The sequence below is a fragment of the Myxocyprinus asiaticus genome, chromosome 5, assembly GCF_019703515.2.
Source record: "Myxocyprinus asiaticus isolate MX2 ecotype Aquarium Trade chromosome 5, UBuf_Myxa_2, whole genome shotgun sequence".
NCBI lineage: Eukaryota > Metazoa > Chordata > Actinopteri > Cypriniformes > Catostomidae > Myxocyprinus > Myxocyprinus asiaticus.
In genome coordinates, this window is record NC_059348.1 from 21,197,379 (window position 1) to 21,220,966 (window position 23,588).

At 38.2% G+C, this 23,588-nt stretch overlaps 1 protein-coding gene and 1 long non-coding RNA gene across 5 annotated transcripts in view; one reads left to right on the plus strand and one right to left on the minus strand.

Moving 5' to 3' along the window:
• Positions 1–1,021: 1,021 nt before the first annotated feature.
• LOC127441255 (LIM/homeobox protein Lhx8-like) lies at positions 1,022–6,039 on the minus strand. Of its 4 annotated transcripts, none has more exons than XM_051698445.1 (8): positions 5,901–6,039; positions 4,715–4,855; positions 4,359–4,480; positions 3,379–3,599; positions 3,065–3,168; positions 2,806–2,901; positions 1,700–1,883; positions 1,022–1,462 (listed from the first exon to the last, which is right to left on the minus strand). In XM_051698445.1, the coding sequence occupies exons 1-8, from the start codon at positions 5,952–5,954 to the stop codon at positions 1,386–1,388; spliced, it is 999 nt and encodes a 332-aa protein (XP_051554405.1). In that variant the 5' UTR covers positions 5,955–6,039; the 3' UTR covers positions 1,022–1,385. The 4 variants fall into 4 exon arrangements, with proteins under 4 accessions (XP_051554405.1, XP_051554404.1, XP_051554406.1 ...); XM_051698444.1 differs by lacking the exon at positions 5,901–6,039 and adding an exon at positions 5,079–5,290; XM_051698446.1 differs by lacking the exon at positions 5,901–6,039 and adding an exon at positions 5,079–5,290 and having other exon boundaries at positions 1,634–1,883.
• Positions 5,205–23,588, plus strand: part of LOC127441270 (uncharacterized) — a 30,215-nt gene continuing 11,831 nt past the window's right edge. Inside the window, exon 1 of the long non-coding RNA XR_007897277.1 lies at positions 5,205–5,353. This is a non-coding gene — a long non-coding RNA (uncharacterized LOC127441270). The remainder of the gene's footprint in view (positions 5,354–23,588) is intronic.

Here is a 23,588-nt window from a genome sequence, read left to right on the forward strand (position 1 = left end):
CATTAAAACTTCAACACCCCTGTAATTTCAAAAACGTTATCCACGTCTCTCATCTGAAACCATTAGCTGGCTATACACTTAACCCTTAAGGAATATTGTTACAGTAACAAATGTATTTGAGTAACTAAGAGTCAGTAGAAATCACCCTTAGTTTGTGTAACCAGTTAAAAGCCAAGACCATGCTGCACAACCCCACACACATTTTAGTCACCCTCATGACTTCTTGCAGCTCTAGATCTGGAGAAGAACGACGGATCAGCTGCAAGACCATTTTATACAACCAGCTCATGAAGAAAAATCCTCAGCAAGACTCACAGGAAAGGGACTCACAGGGGGAAATAAACGGCAATCATCATGATTAATGAGCAAGTCGTTTTGAAAAATTAAGCTTTTTCCATACAATGAAAGTGAATGGGACTGACCTTATGTACAGGTTCAGAAAGAGTACATTTTTTTTTTTGGTTAAACAATCCCTTAATCTCCCATGGACCTTAAAGTACAATATCTGTGCTTAAAATTGTGAGTTTTACACAGCCATTTCACAAATAAGAATTCAATACAACACAGTCCGTCAAACAGAAACTAATTTGTGAAGTATTGTAATGACAAAGTAATGTGTGGATCTTGAACAGTTTGGTTCGCATTTTCAAAACAACCTCCCCCCTTCACAGTTCTCAAGAATCTACATAAAATTGCAAATGGCATCACAATCACCTATTTAGTTTATTGCTTAAATCTTGCTGGTAAGAGAGCTTTGCCATTACCATTTACCACATGCAAAATATGGCTCTAGTGTCTCAACCAAACTTAGACTCCATGGAATAATGCTTTAAGACAATTTTACATAAACCTCTTATACAACCCCAAAAGAATTGCTAAGGACTGTTTATAAAAAAAAATAAAAAAAATAAAAAAAAAAAAAAAAAACACACCACACTTAAAATAGATCACCACTACAGGCAAATCACTTCTCAGACCTGTGGATATTCCGATTTTATTTGCTTTTCTACAGCTTCCAAGTTTTAGAACCATCAAACAAACAAAAACTGTGCGCTTACCCAGAAACTTAAGAACTCCATAGTAAATTTATTTTAAAACAAAGTGCTCAGTCACATACAAGAAATAAATTAAATGCCACTTATTCCATCACATTATATATATTCCATATATAATATATATATATATATATTAAACAAAAACTTCAGGCTCTTTTCACAATAAGTTGAAATGTTTTCTTTTTAGATCATTGCAAGATAGATATCCTTCAGTAAGTGCCCATGAAAGAGTAGCATGGGTCTGGTTCAAGACTCAATCAATAGAGTGAATATTTCCCATCCCGTCCTCTGGACTCTGACCTGACTGACAGCATGGTCGCAGTGGGCGTCTTAGGCATGGCTGATGGGCAGCTGTGTCATCGAGTGAGACAAGAGAGGCTGCAACACCAGTGAAGTTGGAGAGTGGACTACAGAGATAAAAATCTTAGATTTAGTCAGCATTTATGCACAGATTTAAAAACACCAATGTTAAAAAGCTCATTCACCACACAGATCAGTCCTGACTAGGTTTCTGTGGATAAGCATACATTTATGTATAGCTACAGTACGTGCAGATACAGTACAAGTAGGATATTCACCGTAACTAATCAAGCCCCATACACTGAATCAGTGGTACAGTAATATCCCATCAGAGCATAAAGTACCATCCATATAGGAGTGTAGAGCAGTGAGCATAGGAGTGTCCACAGGGGCGAAAGCAGTGTACTGAAGGTCATCTATTAGAGGCGGAGAGAGTCTGGCAGGCTGCAGAGATGACACTGGTCCAGTGGACGAGTGATTTGGGCTCACATGCTTCTTATGACGAGCTCGACAGTTCTGGAACCAAACCTGAGCAGCAGACAGATGATTGTTAGATAGTGATTTAACACCTTGCCAGCTTCCATGGCTATTTTTATGGTGATAAACAAGTTAAAACACGCAAGTATAGCAATTTAAAAAAAAAAAAAATATATATATATATATATAAAATCCATTTAGATGTAAAATAAAACAAACTGATTTAGGAATGACAATCCAATCAAATATGCTTCTGGCATGAGACACATAATGGAGGGTCTTCATCCGAGATTGAAAACTTGTGCAATCTTGGAGTGTCCTTTTAGGCATTTGATGGCAAAGAGAAAAAAAAACACCTCTGCTTGCATTTTCGTATTTGTACCAAACTATAACATTCTGCACTTTAGGGGGCCTGGGTATCTCCGCAAGTAAAGACGCTGACTACCACACCCGGAGTCGCAAGTTCGAATCCAGGGCATGCTGAGTGACTCCAGTCAGGCTTCCCAAGCAACCAAATTGGCCCGGTTGCTAGGGTAGGTACAGTCACGCTGGGTTAACCTCCTCGTGGTCGCTATAATGTGGTTCTCGCTCTCAGTGGGGCCCGTGGTGTGTGGATGGCGCGGAGAATAGCATGAAACCTCCACACACGCTAGGTCACCGCGGTAACACGCTCAACAAGCCACGTGATAAAACACGTGATAGTGCCTGACGGTCTCAGACGCGGAGGCAACTGAGATTCATCATCCGCCACCCGGATTGAGGCGAATAACTACGCCACCACGAGGACTTAAAGCACATTTGGAATGCCCAATTCCCAACTGGGGAGAAAAATACGTAAATATTTACTATACGTAAAAAAATTTTAGCAATGAACACAATGCAAAAAAAAAACTTAAATTAGAAGTACATTCATGGAACAAAACAAGAAATTAAGCAGTCTTAAAGACTTCATAACACACAAATTGCATTATACCTGAATAACCCTCCGGCTAAGACCGGTTCTTTCTGCCAACTTTTGTAAAGTCTGGGCATCTGGATTGTTGTCCTGAGCAAACTGGGCTTGCATTACCTGACAAGGAAAAAAATAAATAAATCCCCCTGTACACAATTGATGCATACAATTGATGAAAACTTACTACATCCAACACACCTGGAGCAGCCAATACAAAAGCCAAGTTTTTAAATACATCTGGCAATATAGACAACCCAAAAACAAGAAATTCAGAATTAACCTGAAGCTGGTCAGCTGTGAAACTGGTGCGTGCCCTCTTGGCCGGCTTAGGTTGATTCACTTCCTGCTCCGAGGGAACAGCTCTCTCAACATTCACTCCTTTTCCTACAGCAAAGGACAAAAGACACAGACTAAGATGTAGCAGGACAAAGCAAAGCAGCCGTTTCATACGAGGTGAATGAATGCAGCAAGAACTAGAAGATGACAGCATGTTCATTTTAAACCACTGACAGGTCGACTGGAGATGAAGAGAGATCGGCAATTTCGCAAGAGCGTCACAATGTGCAAAGTGCACAAATCCATGCAGATTCTAACCATTCTCCATGGCCCGTTTCAGGTTGTCCAGCATGCAATCATAGTGCACTCGACACAGAACTCTCTCATCCACCAAGGCAAACTCTTCTCCTGTGGACAGCTGTCTCTTACAGGAGAAACAGGCGAAACAAGCCAGGTGGTAGGTGTTCCCTTTTGCTCTACGGACCCAGTCATTAGAATGTATGTTCCTGCCACAATGAGCGCAACGTGTCCCGTATTTCCTGTGGGAAACAAATCTTTTATAAGAACTTCCATCCTTTGAAGGTAAACAAGCTTTTGTCTCACTATTTTTTTTTTTTTAAGTGAGGCTAACAGCAAGTGTTGGCAGACAAATGGCACACCATGAAAAACCACAGAGATGGAATGAAAACACTGGTTCACAATTATCCAGCTAAAATTTAGTTAAGGGAGGGGGTAAAATGAGGAAGGAAAAACAAAATATAATGCAATGTCAATGTTGCTAGCAACAGCAATGCCATGCAAACAAAGCGCACTGCATGTCGGAAAAAAAAGCACCTGCCAAATGCAGCAAATGAAGATGTAGGGTGAACAGTCAGGAGGGTCACTTTCTAGTAATCTGTCATTAGCATAGTTTTAAAATATGATGCCAAATGTCTTAGCCCCTTAACTGGGCATGTAACAGCCTCTCTCACAATACCATTTTTTAAAGTCATCACTATACAGAGTAAAAGAGAGGAAATAAGTGTTACAAATTGCTTGCATTCACCCAAAAAGTCTGGGTGAAACCATTAATAATTGATCACCTTCATAAAATGCAGGTGTTATTAGTATGGAAAATATGCAAACATAGTCTACTTTGTAATCCGAAAAATAAAATCTGAAAAGCTCATGCACTGAAAAGGAAGTCATGGTTGCACATCGTCACGCAAATCGACTGACAGCTGAAGCACTTCTAACGTTCTTCGAGGTTACACATCACTTCCCCTAAATAGATAGTCAGCAAGTATTCTGCTCATTACCTGAAGTAATCCAATTTGCAGAATATCTCTCTCTCTTTTATATAACAGCTGATGTGTCTGCCCAGAGATGTTTGGCACACGCTGCACGACAGGCATCTCACGTGCCAGCACATGTCGTTCACCTGAGGTGTAAAACCAAAACACACAATTTTTTTTACGTTTGTGAAAGCAATATTTGCGTTGCGTCGATTTAAAAAAATAAATAAAGTATTCCTGTTAAACTCGTAATTTAATACCCAGCATGCTGGTGTCAGAAATTGTGCGTCAATTCAGTAACACGATAGCTTACTCGTTTGAAAGAAACGTCAAAGTTAGTTTCCGTTGTTGAACATTTGGAAAATAATTTTTATATTTACCTTGAGCAGATATTTGTCGACTATCTCAGTGCCACAGCTGGTACAGATGGCTTTTTCTGTCATGGCATGAGGTGAAGAGCTGGGCGACAGAGACGACGACGACGAACACGATACTTCTTCAAACAGCTCCTGAGTTTTAGCCTTTAAAAAAATTACTACAAAATTAAAAAAAAAAACAAAAACAAAAAACACTAAAGATATATACTTTTTATTTTTTATTTTTTTATTATCCTACAGGTAAGCTCCTAAATTTAAATGGCCCTTCCGAATCCCTTCAGTAATAATTTATAATATTTATAAATAAAAAGAAAAATCGAATCCCCTAAATCCACGATTCATTGAAAGGTGTATCATTATTAAATACCTCTTCGTTTGTTTCCGGAGGCGCTCGTGTGGCGCGAGGTGTGCAGAGGACTGAATCTCCAGGCATGACGAGCACAACACAAATACACACACACACGAGTCGCGAGCGCTCGTCAACTCCGCCGCCTTTTAACTTCCGCGCTCGAGCGAACCATTAACGGCCACTCGTCATTTTTTTTCCCATGGTAACCTCACTGTGCGTCTGCACGGCAGCTTGCGGTGTTACCGAAACACATAAGCGTCATCCTCTTCATTTCAAGCGCCAAGACGCTTCAGGTAATGTCACATGCTTTTCTTCCGCTTTCAAGAGCTCTTTTGCCCTCATATGTCGATGTTTTAACTCATTGCGGGAAAAAATGCGTCTTTTAAAAACAACGTGAAAAAGCTTTGAAACTATTTCCAAACTCAAATTTAAAGAGTCAACTGTCTCCTTGGAAAAGAAGCAAACAAAACCCGATCAGTCAATTTATATTGATTGCACACAGGCGTTGCCTGAGGCACAGCTGAGGATGGTGCCGTAATTCACACTCGGAGAAGTGATCGCTGTTTCAGGCAGCGTTGATAAATAGTTGCATAGTAAATATACTTTAGTGAGTGATGTAAAACAAAACTCTGAAATTGTGTCTGCGGCATTTGCTCTTGAGTTTTGTCACTGTTTTGGGCTTGCATAGACTATTATTATTGCAACTCTTCTTAATAATACAAAAAAGACAGAGCGCTTACAATGCGTTCTTTATTAATATAACAATGAAAAAAGTAAAATAACAGAGATTAAAAAACAAATCTAATAAATAGAAGATAAGACAGATTTCACTTCACTTACGGTGTTCTTGCCAGGGCTCTCTTTCGATGTTGTTTGTTCATTTTTCCAGTACATTGTCCAGTATATTCACTCTCAGATCTCGTATTCTGCGAGAATTAATCCATAGGGTGCCTGTAGATGAATGCACGTCGTGACCATGTTTTAACTTAGTGAGGGTGGAACTTTTCCTCGCATTTTCTCACTCCCATGACCGCACCTCCCTGTCACATTTACACACGCCTTTTATTTGGACTGTGAGTTGCATGAAAAACAGACCTGTAAACAAACTTTAAACCGCTTAATATTTGTTGAATCAAGAATACACCATAATTTTCTTAAAAAAGAAATAAAATAAAATAAAATAAAAGAATTTGGAAACAAAAATTAGGTCGACAAACAGGCTACACATTGCATTAGGCTGTAATTCAGCTTGCATCCTCTGCTGCTATGGGAAAGTTTATATAGGAGCGCATCATTAAACATGGAAATTATGTCTTTGCATTAAAAATTTATTTTACAACTACCATTGTTTTACCTTTATTGCTTTGTCATAGGTTAACTCGGAACATAACCTTGTGTTGGCCCTCTGAAAGGTCTGTCATGTTAAAATCAGTAATACCAAAAATGTTTACAAACAATACAGTTTTTGTTTGTATTATTGTAGTTTGGGTGTTTGCACGTACTGTTGGACAGGTTTGACATTTTGCATGCCTGATTAGCTACTGATTTCTTTTCATCAGCACATTGGGTTTAAAAATAATTATGCACAAAAAAACAAAAAACAAAAAAAAAAATCGCAATTTCTCAGATGTCAGTTTATGACATTGTAATGATTAATTTCGATTTTGTAGAAATAATTCAACGTGTTTCATCTTTAGGAAATGCTCGAACGCTTTCAAATAATTGCAAAGAGGCTATTCTGTTTTTTAAGTGTCGGGTTTTGATTGTTTATTATTTTTTTATCGTTTTATTGTATATTTTATTTTTATTTATATCGGTTGAATTCGATTATTTATTTTTTCCTAATGATATAATTGGACAGCAATTTCCAAACGAATTTCATTTACTGCGTCATGTTGCTTTAAATGTCGCTTCAGAATTAATAAACCGTTATAATAACTGATATTTATCTCCCTATTTCCGACCTTTTATTAATTATAAAATATAAAACAAATTATCAAATAATAAACGAGCTAAGTGAAAGAACAATTTATATGTTGACAAATAATTAATGCTATCAATTGTCCGATTTAAAAATAAAAATAAAAATTAGATGTTATCTAAGTTGCAAATATGGGCCTGAACCCGTATTTAGTAATACATTTAAACTCATTTAAAAAAGGTTTAGCTATGTAGTTTTTAAATCATTCATGTATATCCACATTGTCCACCACTGGAATGAACTGACATCATTTGGGACTTATTTAATGAAATGTCTATAGCGAGATAATTCAAACAAACGGAATTGATTTAATTTCAGGCAGCTCATAGGCCTATATCCGCATTTTAACAGACGCTGACGTCTTAATTACAAGAACAATAATATCAGCATCCGCACTGATTTATTCTTGCCTATTTGGATTGGTTTGTTTGACGTAAGGCAGTCTGGGATATGTGAGAGGTGTCAGTCAAGTCAAAGAGGGTGACCTTTTTACTTTGAGTCGCTTTTGACTGGAGCAGATTTTGTATATATGTTTCCTCCTCGGGGACACTTTCTCTCTTTGTGTGTATTTAGCATACTGTCAAATGAGCAAGCACCACTGTGTGATTTATTTTTGTTATTGCATAAAAAAGTTTGATGTTGACATGACCGCTAACAGAGCTGTGAGGGTGGCCAATATGTGATATACAATGAGATTATTTTATTTTATTTTTTATTTTTTTTAATATGAGCTAAAATGTATTACATCACTGGCTGAAATTATGTAGTTGTGATTTATTATTTGTCTCTCTCTTTCTCTCAGTTTTGCTTTATTCATTTTGTGCTTATTTTTCTGTTTCTTTGCTTGCAATGTTTGTTTGTTTCTCATTCGCAGTGGACATACGTTATGCCTTCAGTCCCTCACCATAAATGCATGAATGCTTTCATTTAAAAACAAATACATCATCAGGGTGAAGGATGAATCTTAATGTGAAAATAGATAGCCTTTGCAGTCACTATTTGCTATTTGAGGTAGCCAGAGTCACCTTTCTGCAAGGCCTCGCCACAATCTCTTAACATTTTCATCCATACACTTACAAAAATACCAGGATGCCCTCTGTCCATGCAAGCCAAAAAAAATTTAATCTGAAGTGTGTTCTTCAGGTTTTCCTTGCTTAGAGACAGCGCAGAACAGTCATAGTGAAATGAGTGGGAGATCTCTGTGTTATATTTCTTGGCCCTCCTTCCACCCACATGTGGTTTATGCGGCAACCAGCTAATTCTGTTCCCATAAATCTTTTTTTATTTTTATTTTTTTAATGCATGGCAGTCATCCTGCTCAAATCTAGCTGGGCTTTTCCCTGTAGAATAAATATATCCTTATCATTATTCATGAACTTGAAGATAAAAATAATAATTGGGGCATCCTTGTACTTGTCTCTGCAATGCAAAGAAAAAAGCTGCCCTCTAGAATAAGTAGATCCCAAAGAAAAAGAAAAACATCTTGTTTCATTCATTGCACAATGAGAGAGCCTTTCTTTTATTCATTAACTTTAATTCATGAAGTTGAGATCTGAAGTGAGGGGGTGTATGCTCATGCTGTAACATGACACTGAGGGTCTGGGAGGTGAGGGGTCTCAGAGCTCCTTGACTTTGAGTAAATGGGGTCTGACAGGTTGAACGGAGAGTGCTGTGGTCATGTTTCCTGACCAGTTCTGCTGTCATTGAATCTATGTAGCCAATGCAGGAAGAGAAAGCCCCTTTGGCAGATGTGTGACAGCACAGTAAGTCTCTAGACACTGAGGCCCGTGCAGAAAATGTTAGAGATGGGGGAAATGTACTGAGCCAACGGTGCATCATGATTTTAGCGGTAGTCCTAAAACAATGCAAGGATCATTCATCATGCTTGTTAATACCACAATACCTGACTTTAATCATTTCCTGCTATATCATTTCAAGAACTGCCTTCAATATAGGCCTAATGTAAATAATTTCTTCTTTAATTTTTCTGGTAATCATTCCAGATCATAACCACATTCAATTATCATTTGTAAAGGACCAGATTTATGTTTATATTAACACCCTTTGCAAATGCTTTGATCCAAAGTGCTTTCAACAGATACATTTTATTAGTCAGTGCATTCCCTCGAATTTGAACCCATGACCTTGGCATTGTTAGTTCCATGTTTTATCAATTCAGCTAAAGATAATACTAATTATATTATACATTTGACTGTTGATTATATCTGCAAAGAGGTAGTTGACAAATGGACATGGAATGAAATTGACAAGAAGGCTTCAAAGTGTCTTATTTACTTCATATTGTGGTCCTGATTAGCAACGTATTCAAGGATCCCCAAGAGATTGTCCAATTAGAAATGGATTTTGTGAGCCACTCCACAGGACTCAACAATGAATGACAAAATGATCTAGCCTTCTTTTTTTTTTCTTTTTCTTTTTTTTTTATATATATAAATATTTTTTTTTTGCATCTTAAGGGCAATATGTAAATTCGTGACCCAACATGTTTGAAAAGAGACCCCGATTAGAGAATGCCAGCAGGGTTGACCTATTACAGTAATAACAGTACAGTTGTAACAATGTGAATATTTCCCTTCTCATGCCAATTTGAAATGTCATTATCAGTGTGTACTTTCACATTAGCATAATCTCTGTGTGTGGAAAATTTGAAGGACATAATCCACATTGATGCAAAATTATTAGAGAACATCTGTTTGGCGGGGGGCGGGTCATTTTCTTATTCTTTCATTGTGAATGATTTGTCTGCTTAACTTATTTTGGGAAATGCTAGGATGCAGTGTCACTGAGAAAATCAGGCAAACATGTAAGGAGATCAGCGGTGGACAGATGTAACACTGTGTTACAACTGTACCCGCTGCATAAGACACATGGTTGCCAATTCTCCTTCTAGAGTTTTGTTAGCTTTTATTCAGTCAAAAAGCTTAGATAAGAGCAAGACAAATAAATTAATGAATACATTGGTAGAAAGCCAGGTAGACAGGCATACGTGGTAGATAGATAGACAGACAGACAAACAGATGGACTTGTAACAAAAGTGATCTTTGTCTTCACAAACTAATTATTGGATAGGAATAGGAACAATGTATGCAGGTTTTTAACACTTATTTTGTTAGTAGACAGTTTAAGGCTCTCATGTGAAAAAATTGCATGTTTATTCTGCTCAGTATTTGCGCTGTATAGCTTAAAGCAAAAGGTGTTACAACTATACTCGGTCTACCCTATATTTAAAGGAATAGTTCTCCCAAAAATGAAAATTCTGTTATTATTTACTCACCATCATGCCATTCCAAACCCAAATAACTTTCTTTCTTTAATGGAACACAAAAGGAAAAAAATAAATCTTTATGTCTTTTCACAATATAATGAAAGTGAATAGTGACTCCTGACTGTCAAGTTCCAAAAAAGGACAAAAGCACCATAAAACCACAGTAAAAGTATTAGATGTGACCTTATATATAGCCCCATATGATCACGTTGTGTAACAAACAGACCCAAATTTAAAGGAATAGTTCACCCAAAAATGCACATTTTCTCATCATTTACTCACCATCATGCCATCCCAGATGTGTATGACTTTCTTCTGCTGAACTCAGTCGAAGATTTTTGAAGAATATCTAAACTCTGTAGGTCCATACAATGCAAGTGAATGGGTGCCAAAATTTTGAAGCTCCAAAATCTACATAAGGGCAACATAAAAGTAGTCCAGATGACTCCAGTGGTTAAATCAATGTCTTTTTTTCTTCTTCTGTTTTTTGTGATTCACAGTTTAAATGCATATCGCCCACTACTGGGCAGAGATGAGAATTTATGATAAAAATGACTTAAATATTGATCTGTTTCTCACCCACACATATCATATCGTGTATTAACACATGGATTTAACCAATGAAGTCGTATGGATTACTTTTATGCTCCCTTCGGGGGCAGACTGGAAACAAAAATCAGCCCCGGAGAAAATGTATCTGGGGGGAGGCTTCTGTGGCAATGTGTTTTGCTGTTCCCTTCTACATATAGCGGCCAACTTTAGCATATTGCGGCCCTGTTTCGCGGCCGGACCACCAAGAAAAGTCCTGGTTCTCCTGATGGCCAGTCCGCCTCTGGCACCCTTTATGTGGATTTTGGAGCTTCAAAATTTTGGCACTCATTCATGTCCATTGTGAGGACCTACAGAGCTGAAATATTCTTTTAAAAATCTTAATGTGTGTTCTGCAGAAGAAAGAAAGTCATACACATCTGGGATGCCACGAGGGTGAGTAAATCATGAGAGAATTTTCATTTTTGTGTGAACTATTCCTTTAAGTGGTCATTCACTCTCAAATCAAATCAAATTATTGATAAATTCCCATAAACAGCACACAATCAAATATGGTGATTGTCATTGACTACTAACCGTGATGCTAGACACCCCAGAGTCAAAAAAACAAAAACACTTTTGTTTTCCGTGGAAGAAAGAAAGTCACAGGGCTTTGGAGGGACATTAGAGTGAGGAAATAATGAGAGAACTGCCATTTTGGAGTGAACCATCCCTTTAAATTGTACAGTATTTTTATACACAATTTGATGTTTCCATATTTTACAGTTCATGAATAAAAACATTTGCTACATTTTTTACTTTGAAATTGACACGAAAATAAATAAATAAATAAAAATACATAAATAAACAGTAAAACACGATTTGAATACATAATTATATTGTTTATGGAAAGGTTCTTTGCTTTCCAGCCAAGTAATGAAAATATAATAGATACAAATGTATTAGTCTTTATGTTGGAGGACAGTAAATCTGGCAACTGTCCAAATGCAGAAATTAACAAGTTTCAAAATCCCCCTCATTGTGCCTGGTCATTGGTGTCCCATTCCAGATAAACTTTAACATTGTCATTCCCATCTATATCTTTTCGACTGACCATTGCGTGTCAAAGGAGTGCAGCACTCAGATGCTCTTGTAAGCTGAGGAAATGGAGCTGATGACAGCTCCCCATGCAGCTAGAAGGCTCTGAGCCTCTGCTATCATGCAGACCACAGGAAACAGAGATTACAACACGACCACGACAGGGAAGTTATACCCAAAACACAAACACTTAAGTGTCTGAATCTCTGCGTCTCCACTGCAACTTTCGGCTCCAACCAAATCCTTTGTTTCGACGCCACAAAGGAGTGCCCCCACTATCGATGACTCACCTCCGGTACAGAGTGATGAATGACCTTGTAAATAACTGGCCATGAATGCCTGACGCCTTTGCTATTTATAAGATCCACGGTATTTAGTGTCGCTATTTGGAGCTGGTGAAATTTGCATGATTACTGCTGCGTTCGTGAGGCTTAGCTTATATTAGCTTTAAAAAATAATTTCCCTTGAACGCAAGGCCATCAAGAAAAATTCTAAATGTGCTAAAAACCCTCCCCATTGATTTGACTGGCATTCGTTGGTCGAGCTCCAGTGGGGATATCCTGACATGAGGATGCAGTCTAGACATAGAGTTTTGAAGTCAAGTCATCCTTACCTGTCCCAGGTGGTGCAACTGTGGTTATGTTCTAGATGAACCCTTAAACCCCAAACCCTCTATGGTGCTTCCCCCCATCTCCACAGATGTGTCTAACACGGAGCTGCTGTCTCTCGAGACAACCTGCTATATGCGAATGGGGAGAGTCCAGAGGAAAGGCATGGATGGAAGCCGAACCCTGTGGGCTAAAGCCCTTTTCATCTACCCAGACTTGAGGCACTTTGGTCTGGGAAATGAATCCAATGAAACCCCCTCTGGAGAGGCAACATGCAGTACTCGATTACACCCCTGCCTGAACTTGAACTCATTTGAATCAACAATGAGATATGCATTCCTGTATTATATATTTAATGTCGTGGAAGGCCTTTCAACTCTCAAGCACACGTCAGCCTTGACTTTACTGCATTTATAGTAACCTCTTACATTGAAGTTCATAACCTTTCACTGCAAAAGTGAACAACTGAATGTGGTGTACAAATTGGGACAGAACAAAACACGAGTCTGAATAGGGTGTCTGATTGAAGTGGACTTTTTTTACACATCAAAACCAATCAAGATCACCCCGTTATGTTGCATCTGTCTCTGTGATATCAGTCAGTGAAGTCAGCATGAATGAACATTGTCTCACCCTGTGGGGTTTTTATGTCTTCATAACTCTGGCAGGATGCTTAAATCCTGGCAGGGCACTTAGCCTCCCTCTGAGAGAAAGGGAAAGGAAATGCACAGTGTAAAGCCCCCTGCTCTCATCTGGTAGTGATTTGTCTTTGCCTGTGTACCCTTGGCCCTCATTCAGCATGGCGTCTGCCACAGTCAGAGTCAGGGGAGTGCTCTGATTACTGCGGCTGATGAGTGAGATAGAGAGCCTGGGTCTGTTGGTGGGCAGATCAGCAGGTAAAGCTGACCACAGTCCAGTGCTGGACAAATATGTGGATGTTAAGAACATGTTGAGAAGACCCTCAGTTTTGTTATATTGCGGGGATACAGTTATGGGTGATGTTTTAATAACTGTGAAAGCTGGTCTCTGTTCTTTAGAGTGTTATGCAATAGCAAAAGCACACACGCTTGTTCAGCCAGAGACACACATAAACCTTGTGATAGTTTTAGTGATGCTACTTTGTCACCATTAGAACTTATCAAAATGAAACAACTGTTTCAGATCTGAAATAATGCTCTTTATATATTCTAGAATTATGCCATAAAATGACCCGATTTGAACTCCTGTTTAATTGGTCTTTTACTATGATTTAACAGTCCCCTAGGGTACATGCCATAAAAATAGAACATAATAATAATAATAATCCCAGAATCCAAACTTCCTAAAATACACTCAAAAAATATTTAAGCTTTACAAATTTCAATTTCATAACAAATTGCCATCAAATTGAACTGAGTAATGTTAAATTAAATTAATAGAGCCTAATATATATATATATATATATATATATATATATATATATATATATATATATTCATTTTTTTCTTAAGTGTATATCTTAAAAATAGTCTAAATCCTTTTTTTGAGTGTATGTCTTGGCAGGAACTTATTTACATCTGCCCTTCAGGCCTAAGAAATAATTTACAGTATTTTTTTGTCATTTGATTGATATAAATCTGCTCTGACATTTTATACAGATTATTCATGATTGTGTGTCTTTGGAGAGCATTATATAACACTGTCAAAGAGCTGGTTAATCATTGTGAATTGATGTACTGCAGATAAACCAAACATATGTCAGATGCGAAATAAATTTAGATAATCACTAAATTAGATACATTTAGTGACTGTTCTTGTAAAATAAGGTTAGCTTTATTCTTTTTCAAGGATTTTACAAGTTTTCACAAAACTGGGGACTTTGGAAACATGACGTTTTTGCAGAGTGATTTTGATAAAGTCAGTTCTGAACACAGATTTTCTTTAGTCTGTCAGTTTGCATTGTTCTAATGAAACTGAGTAAAGTATTCTATATTTTGATGTTGTACTTATTCTTTTAAAACTACTAATCCATGACTTGCATCAAGAATAAATTACAATTTTCTGTTTAAATTATAAATATGCAATCTTAATAGGCAATATGTATAAATCTACCATTCTAAGTGTCCATATGCATATCTAAGACTGTCAATAAAAGTCGGTTTGCAGATTCTTATGAACTTTCAGAGAGATAATAAATGCTGTCTTACACACTTTATACTTTCAACCTTTGCCAGATTACTGTAAGTAAACATTTTAGTAACCTCAGCATCCATGAAAACAACTCAGGAATGACAAATGTAAAACTGCTCATGGCCGAAAAACACCACTGGTGTGATTTTGTTAGTGAATATCAAAGCAAACATAGAGTAAGAAAAATAAATACATGCATTCCATACATTCAAATGCAGCTCCATTCTTTACATTTAGACCTCTTGGATGTTGTATTTGAATGGAGCCCACCATACATGCATAACAAACACTATTTAGACACTTTTTCTACAAGTGTGCCTTGACTTTCCTGCATTTACTTGCACTTTAACATCCCAATGTAAAGGTGTGAGGAAGAAACAGGTGAGTGTGGATGAAAAGGCAGTTTTGACTGGAAGGCAGGCATGAAGCAGCCGAGGTGACAGTAATCTACCAAATTATTTGAGCTATGACAACAGAAACGAGGAGGATTGAAGCCCTGCACCTGTCCCAGCAGTCTCCTCACCTCACTGCAGCTGTATGCGCACCAAACGCATGACATCACTCCATCTATAAACACACACACACACACACACAATCAGATACACATAGGCCTACATATCTGTTCCATGTTGCCTAACTTAGGAGAGGGCCATGCAAATCCAGTATAACAAAAGCATGTTTTGTTTCCAGTAGTTTGGCTCCTGCCACAAAGTGTTGACGCAGATGCTGAATGCATTCCCATACATGGAAATTGCGTAATTGTTATGATATCACATAACAATAAACAAATAATTCGGTGGCACACAAACATACACAGAAATATTCAGTCTTTGGAATATCATGATAAGAGTAGAAGAAATAAATAATGAATTAACTTACAAACAGCTGTTGAGCCATTTACATTTCCCTAATATTGTGGTTTGCACCGCAATTTCCGAAGCACATATTGTAATAGAATAACAAGCATTTTGTGCCTTCCATATTTCTGGAAAATTTGGTACTAATGCTGCCAAGAAATTCCTCCTCCCCCAAAGGAAAGTGATAAAGATCAGGGTCAGTAGTAAACAGCCTTTTTTGGGGTGAACTTCTTTAAAAAAATTGTAAAATCACACCAGCAGCCAAAGATAAATAGCGTTCATAAATAGGCTCTTGAGAGGAGGGGAACCAGTCTTACAGGAATCGAAATGATCTGACTTGGCTTCCCCCCTTGCATCGGCCCTCCTGACTTCAGGCATGGCATTGCCCTCTCACGCTGGGCCTCTAATTATTTCATCATGTAGCAGGAAGTCCTGCCAGGCCTACATAAACAGCTGGGGGGGGGGGGGGGCTGCTGATCTTTTCATCGGAGGCCTAGTGACATCTGACATGTATACGCCACCCCCCAACCCCCCACACACCCCCCCGCCCAAACACACACGCACATTATTGCCCCCTGAACAAAAACACAAGCCTGTGCCTTCATACACCCCCAAATCCAGAGCAACACTTCTTAACTTCTTAACCCCATCCATTTAAACTTGTTTTGCATTAGGACACTGATTTTACATATGACGTCAAGTGACGACCCCACACAGTTCCAAAATTGTATATCGTACAAAAGCAAAATGTCCTTTAAATCAAACATCGAAATGTATTAAAATTAACATGAACTGCACAGGCCTAATGATTTGCTAAATTATTAACATGACATAGGCTGAATAGGATAATTAAAAATAGAGCGCAACAGTCTGGTTCCAGAAGTAAAAATTCCATTCATTTTCTCCAACGACAAAACTATTTTTAACAATAACTTATAAACCTGTAAAGACAGACCTACCATGAGCTACAAGGTTATTAATCGATGGTGTATGCTTCTGTTGAAACCATCAGTTTGGTATTTCAACTTAAATCGTGTTTAATAGCAGAATTCCTGGTTGATAACTCCACTTCCCATAATCCTGAGGGGGAAAATCCACCAATCAGAGAATCGCAGAAAACAAATCACCACAAAAGAGCTCTGCATTGACTGTGCACTTCCATTTTGCACTTTGAACGAAGCAATCATGTCGGTCTCCAAACACTCTCAAACTACTCTGTACAAAGCTGAATGTTTTGCAATCAAATTAAAATATATTTTTTATTGCTTCAGTGCTGTTTAGAATGGTGAGCGGGATTATAGTGCCTCTTTTGCTTTAATGGCAGCATGCATTCGAGCTGGCGTGAACTCCACAAGTTGGTGCAAAACCTGATGATCCATGTTATCCAGCAAAATTTGAAGTTCTTCATTGGAAGCAAGGAATCTTTTCTGACTTTTTGACTATTTCACAAATTTGCTTATTTGATTAGTGACCTAGAAATAGGGCAGAACCTTAGATATTTATTCTTCATTTTACATCACAACTTCTCTTTGTTTACATTTTTCAAAATCCTATTTTTTTTATTTATTTATTTATTTTTTTCATTGCAGGTTGAAATGAAAGAAATCACAGGTGGACACAGGTGGACATTTTCACCCCACCTTATCTAATGTACAATAGAGACAGAGCAAGAAAGAGACATTTCTGTCAAAATGGTTGTGATATGGGAGTGGTTTTTAGGTATGGGCCTTTAACTAGTTGATGCATTGCCTATTTTGAAACTCCACAGACACAAGGTGACCACACATGCAGTTTATGCGCACTCCAAAAGTGTGCATAGCAGCAATAAGTAGCAACCTGACATCCTTGTCCGCATGAATTCACAGGGGATATTTATGCCAAAACTGCTTAAGAGCTGTGAGAAACACTTACCTCGCAATGAAAAAGGAGGCTCATTTATCATGAACCACCATCTGTCAAAATTGTTTTCGGAGCCCATGGCATGCCTCAGCCTGAATGTGGCAGCAGCTCCCAAATTGACTGTTTGCATGTCAGAAAGTAATCGTTTCTCTCCAGGGTTTTGTCACCTTCTCTTCAAACTTAGGCAGACCCCCAAAATAGATTAATTTCATTACAAACATCAGAAAAAAAAAGGCTAAAACCTTGGATGTAGCCTGAATGTGAGTGTCGATGTCAACTGAGACTGTGAGATTAGTTTTAACTGTTTCCGATGGGTCGGTTTTTGGACTTGTATTGCAATTAGCCACAGCTGTCAGAAACAGTTTCTTAGACCTCTATGCGATTATAGCACAAGCTACATTCATATAAATCCTTGACATCAAAACAAACCGAAGCTAGATCTCACGGTTCCCAAGAGCTTCACTACTCTCATGATCTCCAGCGCAGCCACAACAATGCAGACATATTTTATGTTTCGAGCAGATTGCGGATTAAGCATCCACACAAACATATACACAGCCCTTATTTTCACTGCACAACAAGATAGGCCCGCTGACTCAGGGGAAGTCTTGTGTGTGCCTGTATGAAACAGCATCTGTATCGAGTGCTGACAGATTGGCAGACAGATTTTAGCAGATAACGGGTAGATTTCTCCTGCTAGTAACTATTTTCTTTAGACAACGAATCACTGAGGGAGATTAAATGACATTACAAAAGGAATCATTTTATGCCCCATTGGGTTACACAAGGTAAAGTCTAAGGGTCCTGTCAGTAAACACTGGTACTAATTGTTATTACAGTTAACTGTTTAAACTAATACAGTGACACCAGTGGTAAATGGCATTATGGTATATTAGACCTGAACATTAATTATATGTAAGATGGATCCTTCACTCAATTGTGTTACATTAGATTTATCTGCAATTTCATAATGGACACAGTGGAGAAATCTTAACTGGTGTCCCCTTTTGTGGCATTGAAAGATCAGGATGATACAAACCCCTTTGAATGGCTCTTGGAACAGATAAAAAAAAAAAAAGTAATATTATTGGAAAGTATTTTGTTTTTGCACATGCTGTTAAATAGAACATATTTTTCAACTATGCTTTGTTTAGGTCTATACACAGAGAAAAACTGTATTGTGCAGGGTTTGCTCTTTCACGGTTCAGAATATTTAAAGGGCTAGTTCACCCAAAAATGAAAATGCTCTCATCATTTACTCACCCTCATTCCATACAATGAAAGTGAATGTTGGGTAGAACTTTGATGCTCCAAAAAGCACATAAAGGCAGCATAAAAGTAAACCATACAACTACAGCAGTTAAATCCATATCTTTAGAGGGAAATAATAGGTTTGGGTCCTTTTTTACTATAAATTCACTTTCCTGCCCAATAGGTGCCGATATGCACGAAAAATGTGAATCGCCAAAAAACAAAATAAGAAGAATGTGAAAGTGAAAGTGGAGATTTATAGTACAAAATGACTTAAATATTGATCTGTTTCTCACCCATACCTATCATATCACTTCTGAAGACATGGATTTAACCACTGGAGTCATATGGATTACTTTTATGCTGCCTTTATGTGCTTTTGGAGCTTCAAAGATTTGGCCACCTTTCACTTGCATTGAATGGACCAACAGAGCTGAGATATTCTTGTAAAATATCTTCATTTATGTTCTGCAGAAGAAAGAACGTCATCCTCATCTGGGGTGGCATGAGGGTAAATAAATGATGAATTTTCATTTTTGGATGAACTTTAATGGAGTTTAATGAAGTTTCATTTAAGTATCAATTTTGTCACAGAAGTTTCTAATTAATTCCTTACAAAACCTAACTTGAATGGGAAAATTATGAATATACAGTAAGAGTGTAGAGCTATAAAATTTATATAGTAGCCCATAAATTGGCCTCAGAAGAATTTGTTGAGACACATTTGAGTTCATATTGAAATCTCTGACTTTTGATTGCGCTCTTTGATATCTTGGCAAATCTGAGCAAAGTTTGTGACATTGCTGAGATCTCCTCCGAAACTCCAGAGGAGACACATGTGATATTACTCTCGCAGGATAAAAAAATCATACAGAGAAAAAAAAAATCATTTCAGACAGTAAAAAGCCCTCCAAAAAATAAGGCGCTGCACTGTAAAAAATCTACTATAATATAATGCAATATTTACAATTGTTTACAAATAAAAACATTTTAGACTACTTTTCAAGTTCCTCAATGTAGACAATTTTTGTTTTTGTAGTTGCAGCATCTACCATCAACAGAGGTCATGAAAACCAGCCAAACGTTTGATTTTGGTAATGAATTGTTCTTATCTTGGCTACTAACTTGGCAATATCTTCTTCCGAAAATCCCTAAATCACTGCAGTATGACCTTAGAACCTATAATGTAGTGTGCTGTCACTACAATTCACGCTCATGATGTCAAAAAAAGCGAGTCAAGGATAAATAAAAATATACAGGCATGTCAGAGCATATGTATATGTGTGTGTGTACATGTACATGCTGAAGTGCTAATAAAGGTGAAACCACTACACACTTCCATCACATTCCAGCAGCAAGAGATTTCACTCTTCATGACAGGACTCCTCAGTGCTGAAATGATATACTGTAAAAGACAAGACAGGGCAGTTTGTTCAGTGCTCTAGGTCACATAATTTAGGGGTTCCGCTTTAACAGAATATATCAAACTCTGTCTGTCTGTCTGTCTGAAACAGTTTAAATCTGTATGTTTTAATTCAGGCTCTAATTACTCTGATTGAAATGTTTCCTTTGAATCATTGTAATCGTTTCTTGAATTCCATAAAACTCCTCAGTGTCTCGCACTGCATGTTGTCCATTCCTCCGAGATGCCCCAATCAGAGTGATGCTCCACTCCTCCTGCGGTGTTGGTGAGCCTGCCGCCACCAGCTCAGCACTGATTGTCCAGGAGCGAGGCATCATATCAGGGGGCCTCATCAAACAAATAATAGCCCTAAATTGACAATCAGGACAAGAGGAGGCTTCCTCTGGCGAGCCTGTGAGCTCTTCCTGGTGATTAGGGAGAAAAATGGGCCCATAATGCAGCAGTTTCCATATTGATCCTTTAATGAACTCTAATTCTGCTCAGCCTCTGCTCCAGCTGCAGTGCCCTCATGCCACAGGATGGATTTAGCTGGATAGGAATCAATTTCACATGGCTGTTTTTCCTTGTTCTTTACTGTGTGGTAACTTTTTTTAAAGTGCACCTCCATTTGTATTGCATCGTAAACTGCTTTTGGAGATGGAGAACTTTGTAATGGTGAAAAAAAAAACAACACATGTGAAGTAATTATAGCTGACATAAACATCATACGCTGCTGAAAAACCAGATTAAACCAGCCAAGGTGGTTGGCTGGTCTCCCAGCATTGCAAGGCTGGTCAGGCTGGTCTGATGAGCTGGGTTTAAGTGGGGTTTGGGGCTTTGCAGAGAATAGCTGGCTGACCAGCCCAAGGCTTTTCAGTAGGGTAGGAACTGATACATTTTAATTATGTAATCATGCTGGGATGTATTTTAATTAATTTACCTGATGCAGAATTATTTTCACCCATTTACTGACTTTAAAGAAACAATTATGTCAGAGATGTGATTGGTTCCAGGACAATGTGGCTGAACTGACTGATATCATTATTTTTCAGATGAGTTAGTCATTGTACAGCTTCAAAAACACAAAAGCTTAAATAACACAAAGACTTCCGAATAGAGTTTCTGTCTCCTTCCCTGCTAACTGACCCTTTTGTCTCTGCGTCCATACCTCAGGAGCGATACTTGTGACTAAACCGGACGTTAACCCTATTATTTTGGTTTGTTTAGCCCATTTACTGGCCTAAAAATAGTCCATCACTTACCACCTGTTATTTACCAATTTCCGCCAATTGCGTGCCTGAAAGCATGATTTGAGAGCTGCCAGTGTAAAACAGGATAAAAAATACAAAAACATTATTCTGGAGTCGTCTGTCTCAAAAATAACTGGACGTCAAATGATACGTCAAAGGTTAGCCAGACTAAAGAGGGGAGAGTGGTTATATTGTGCCAAATTATCCCCACATCAAAGACTTTTAACAGTACTATTTGATACCGACAGGAAAACAGTTACAGATATGGAACTGCATGATTAACAAATATGCCTTTCTTAAAAGGGATTGCTGAAGATTAAAGTTTGCACAATGACAAATGTGTCAAAGCACTTTCCGTGGTTTAATGTTTGTTCATGCCCCCCTACCCCCCTTAAAGGAGTTCTGTCAAGTGTCCTGAAATAACAAAAACTGCTTTGAAATCCTGTACCCATCAACACTCTTCATTTGGAGTGCTTACAAGAATTGAAGCCTTTTTTTAAAGATTAGAGTAGGATTTATGTTAAGATGTTGGCACTGGCAGAGTGTTTGAAGGGAAAATGTGTCGGTTCATTTATAGAGCATCAAAGAAAACAGAGCTGAGTTGTCATTCAGAATAAAATTTCATAAAAATGTACATCTGCATCCCATGTAAATATTTGCACATGGATATGAATTAATGACAAATAAAACACATTGTATTTTTAGGCAGTCTTAATTGCTCTTGAAGCAGTCTCGTCCACACATTCATTAGCAGGGTCCAAACTTAACTCTTGTCAAGCGCCAGTGGCGAGTAAAAATTGGCTTGTTTAAAATAAAGTTATTTGCCAGTTAGCTGGTAACTTTATTAAGACATGCACATTTAAAACATGGTCTACGTCAAATTGTACGAATGATAGTCTGGCCCTCACTGATGTGAGATAAGCGATTCAAATGTGAATATTCCAAACGTGAATATTCCATTAAAATATATTGATATTGATTCCATTAAAAATATGATAAAAAAATCACAAAGTCTTCACATTTTTGTTACAGGTGCCATCTCACTGACAGATGGAGACCCATCTCATGTTATGTAATGCACTGCAAATGACACAATAACGTACTGTATGCTGTCTGTCACCAATATGCAAGGGGAAAAAAATTGTTCAAGGGTTTATGGCATACTTTTCATCTTCCCTGGGGTCCACTTCCCTGGGGTCCATTATGTCAGTAATGTTTTTTTTTGGTGTGTTTTTTTTGCAATAAAATATGATCATTTTCCACCCTGTCTCTGGCCCTCTGTCTGAAACACTTGTGTGATGAGGAGGAGGGCATGGCCAGGCTGTGAGGGTGCATGGCTGGCACTGAGTCAATTAATCAGCAGGAGAGAGAGATAAAGGGGAGCCGGAGATGCCAGTTCGGGAGAGAGAGACACACGCGGCCGCACTGTGTGTGTGTGTGTGTGTGTGTGCGTGTGTGTGCGCACGCATGCATGCGCCTGTTTATGTTTTATGTTGTTTTAAGTTTAGTTACGTCCAAGGGTGTAGATTTGAAGCATTTACATGTTTCCATTGATCATGGTATAAATAATTGGGGGGTTGTACTGGCTTGTTTTGATTATTGGGGGGTTACCTCCTCCTTGCCCATCCTGAACCCGTTACAACTCAGTTATAAGCTCTCTGGCCCTTTAAGACTTCAATGTAAATGGCCACTGTTCTAATTGGCTAGCTTCGTGCAGTCCCTCAAATTCAGACATACACTATATTGCCAAAAGTATTCGCTCACCCATCCAAATAATTGAATTCAGGTGTTCCAATCACTTCCATGGCCACAGGTGTATAAAATGAAGCACCTAGGCATGCAGACTGCTTCTACAAACATTTGTGAAAGAATGGGCCGCTCTCAGGAGCTCAGTGAACTCCAGCGTGGTACTGTGATAGGATGCCACCTGTGCAACAAGTCCAGTCGTGAAATTTCCTCACTACTAAATATTCCACAGTCAACTGTCAGTGTATTATAACAAAGTGGAAGCGATTGGGAATGACAGCAACTCAGCCACGAAGTGGTAGACCACGTAAAATGACAGAGCGGGGTCAGCGGATGCTGAGGCGCATAGTGCGCAGAGGTCGCCAACTTTCTGCAGAGTCAATCGCTACAGACCTCCAAAGTTCATGTGGCCTTCAGATTGGCTCAAGAACAATGTGTAGATAGCTTCATGGA

Excerpts from the sequence above, each read along its gene's own strand:
- LOC127441255 (XM_051698444.1), bottom strand. The coding sequence starts at position 5,144 with ATGCCTGGAGATTCAGTCCTCTGCACACCTCGCGCCACACGAGCGCCT. Across the intron at positions 3,600-4,358 it reads TGCAAATTGGATTACTTCAG|GAAATACGGGACACGTTGCG; the intron begins GTAATGAGCAGA and ends TGTTTCCCACAG. Across the intron at positions 1,463-1,699 it reads TCTACACTCCTATATGGATG|TCCACTCTCCAACTTCACTG; the intron begins GTACTTTATGCT and ends TTATCTCTGTAG.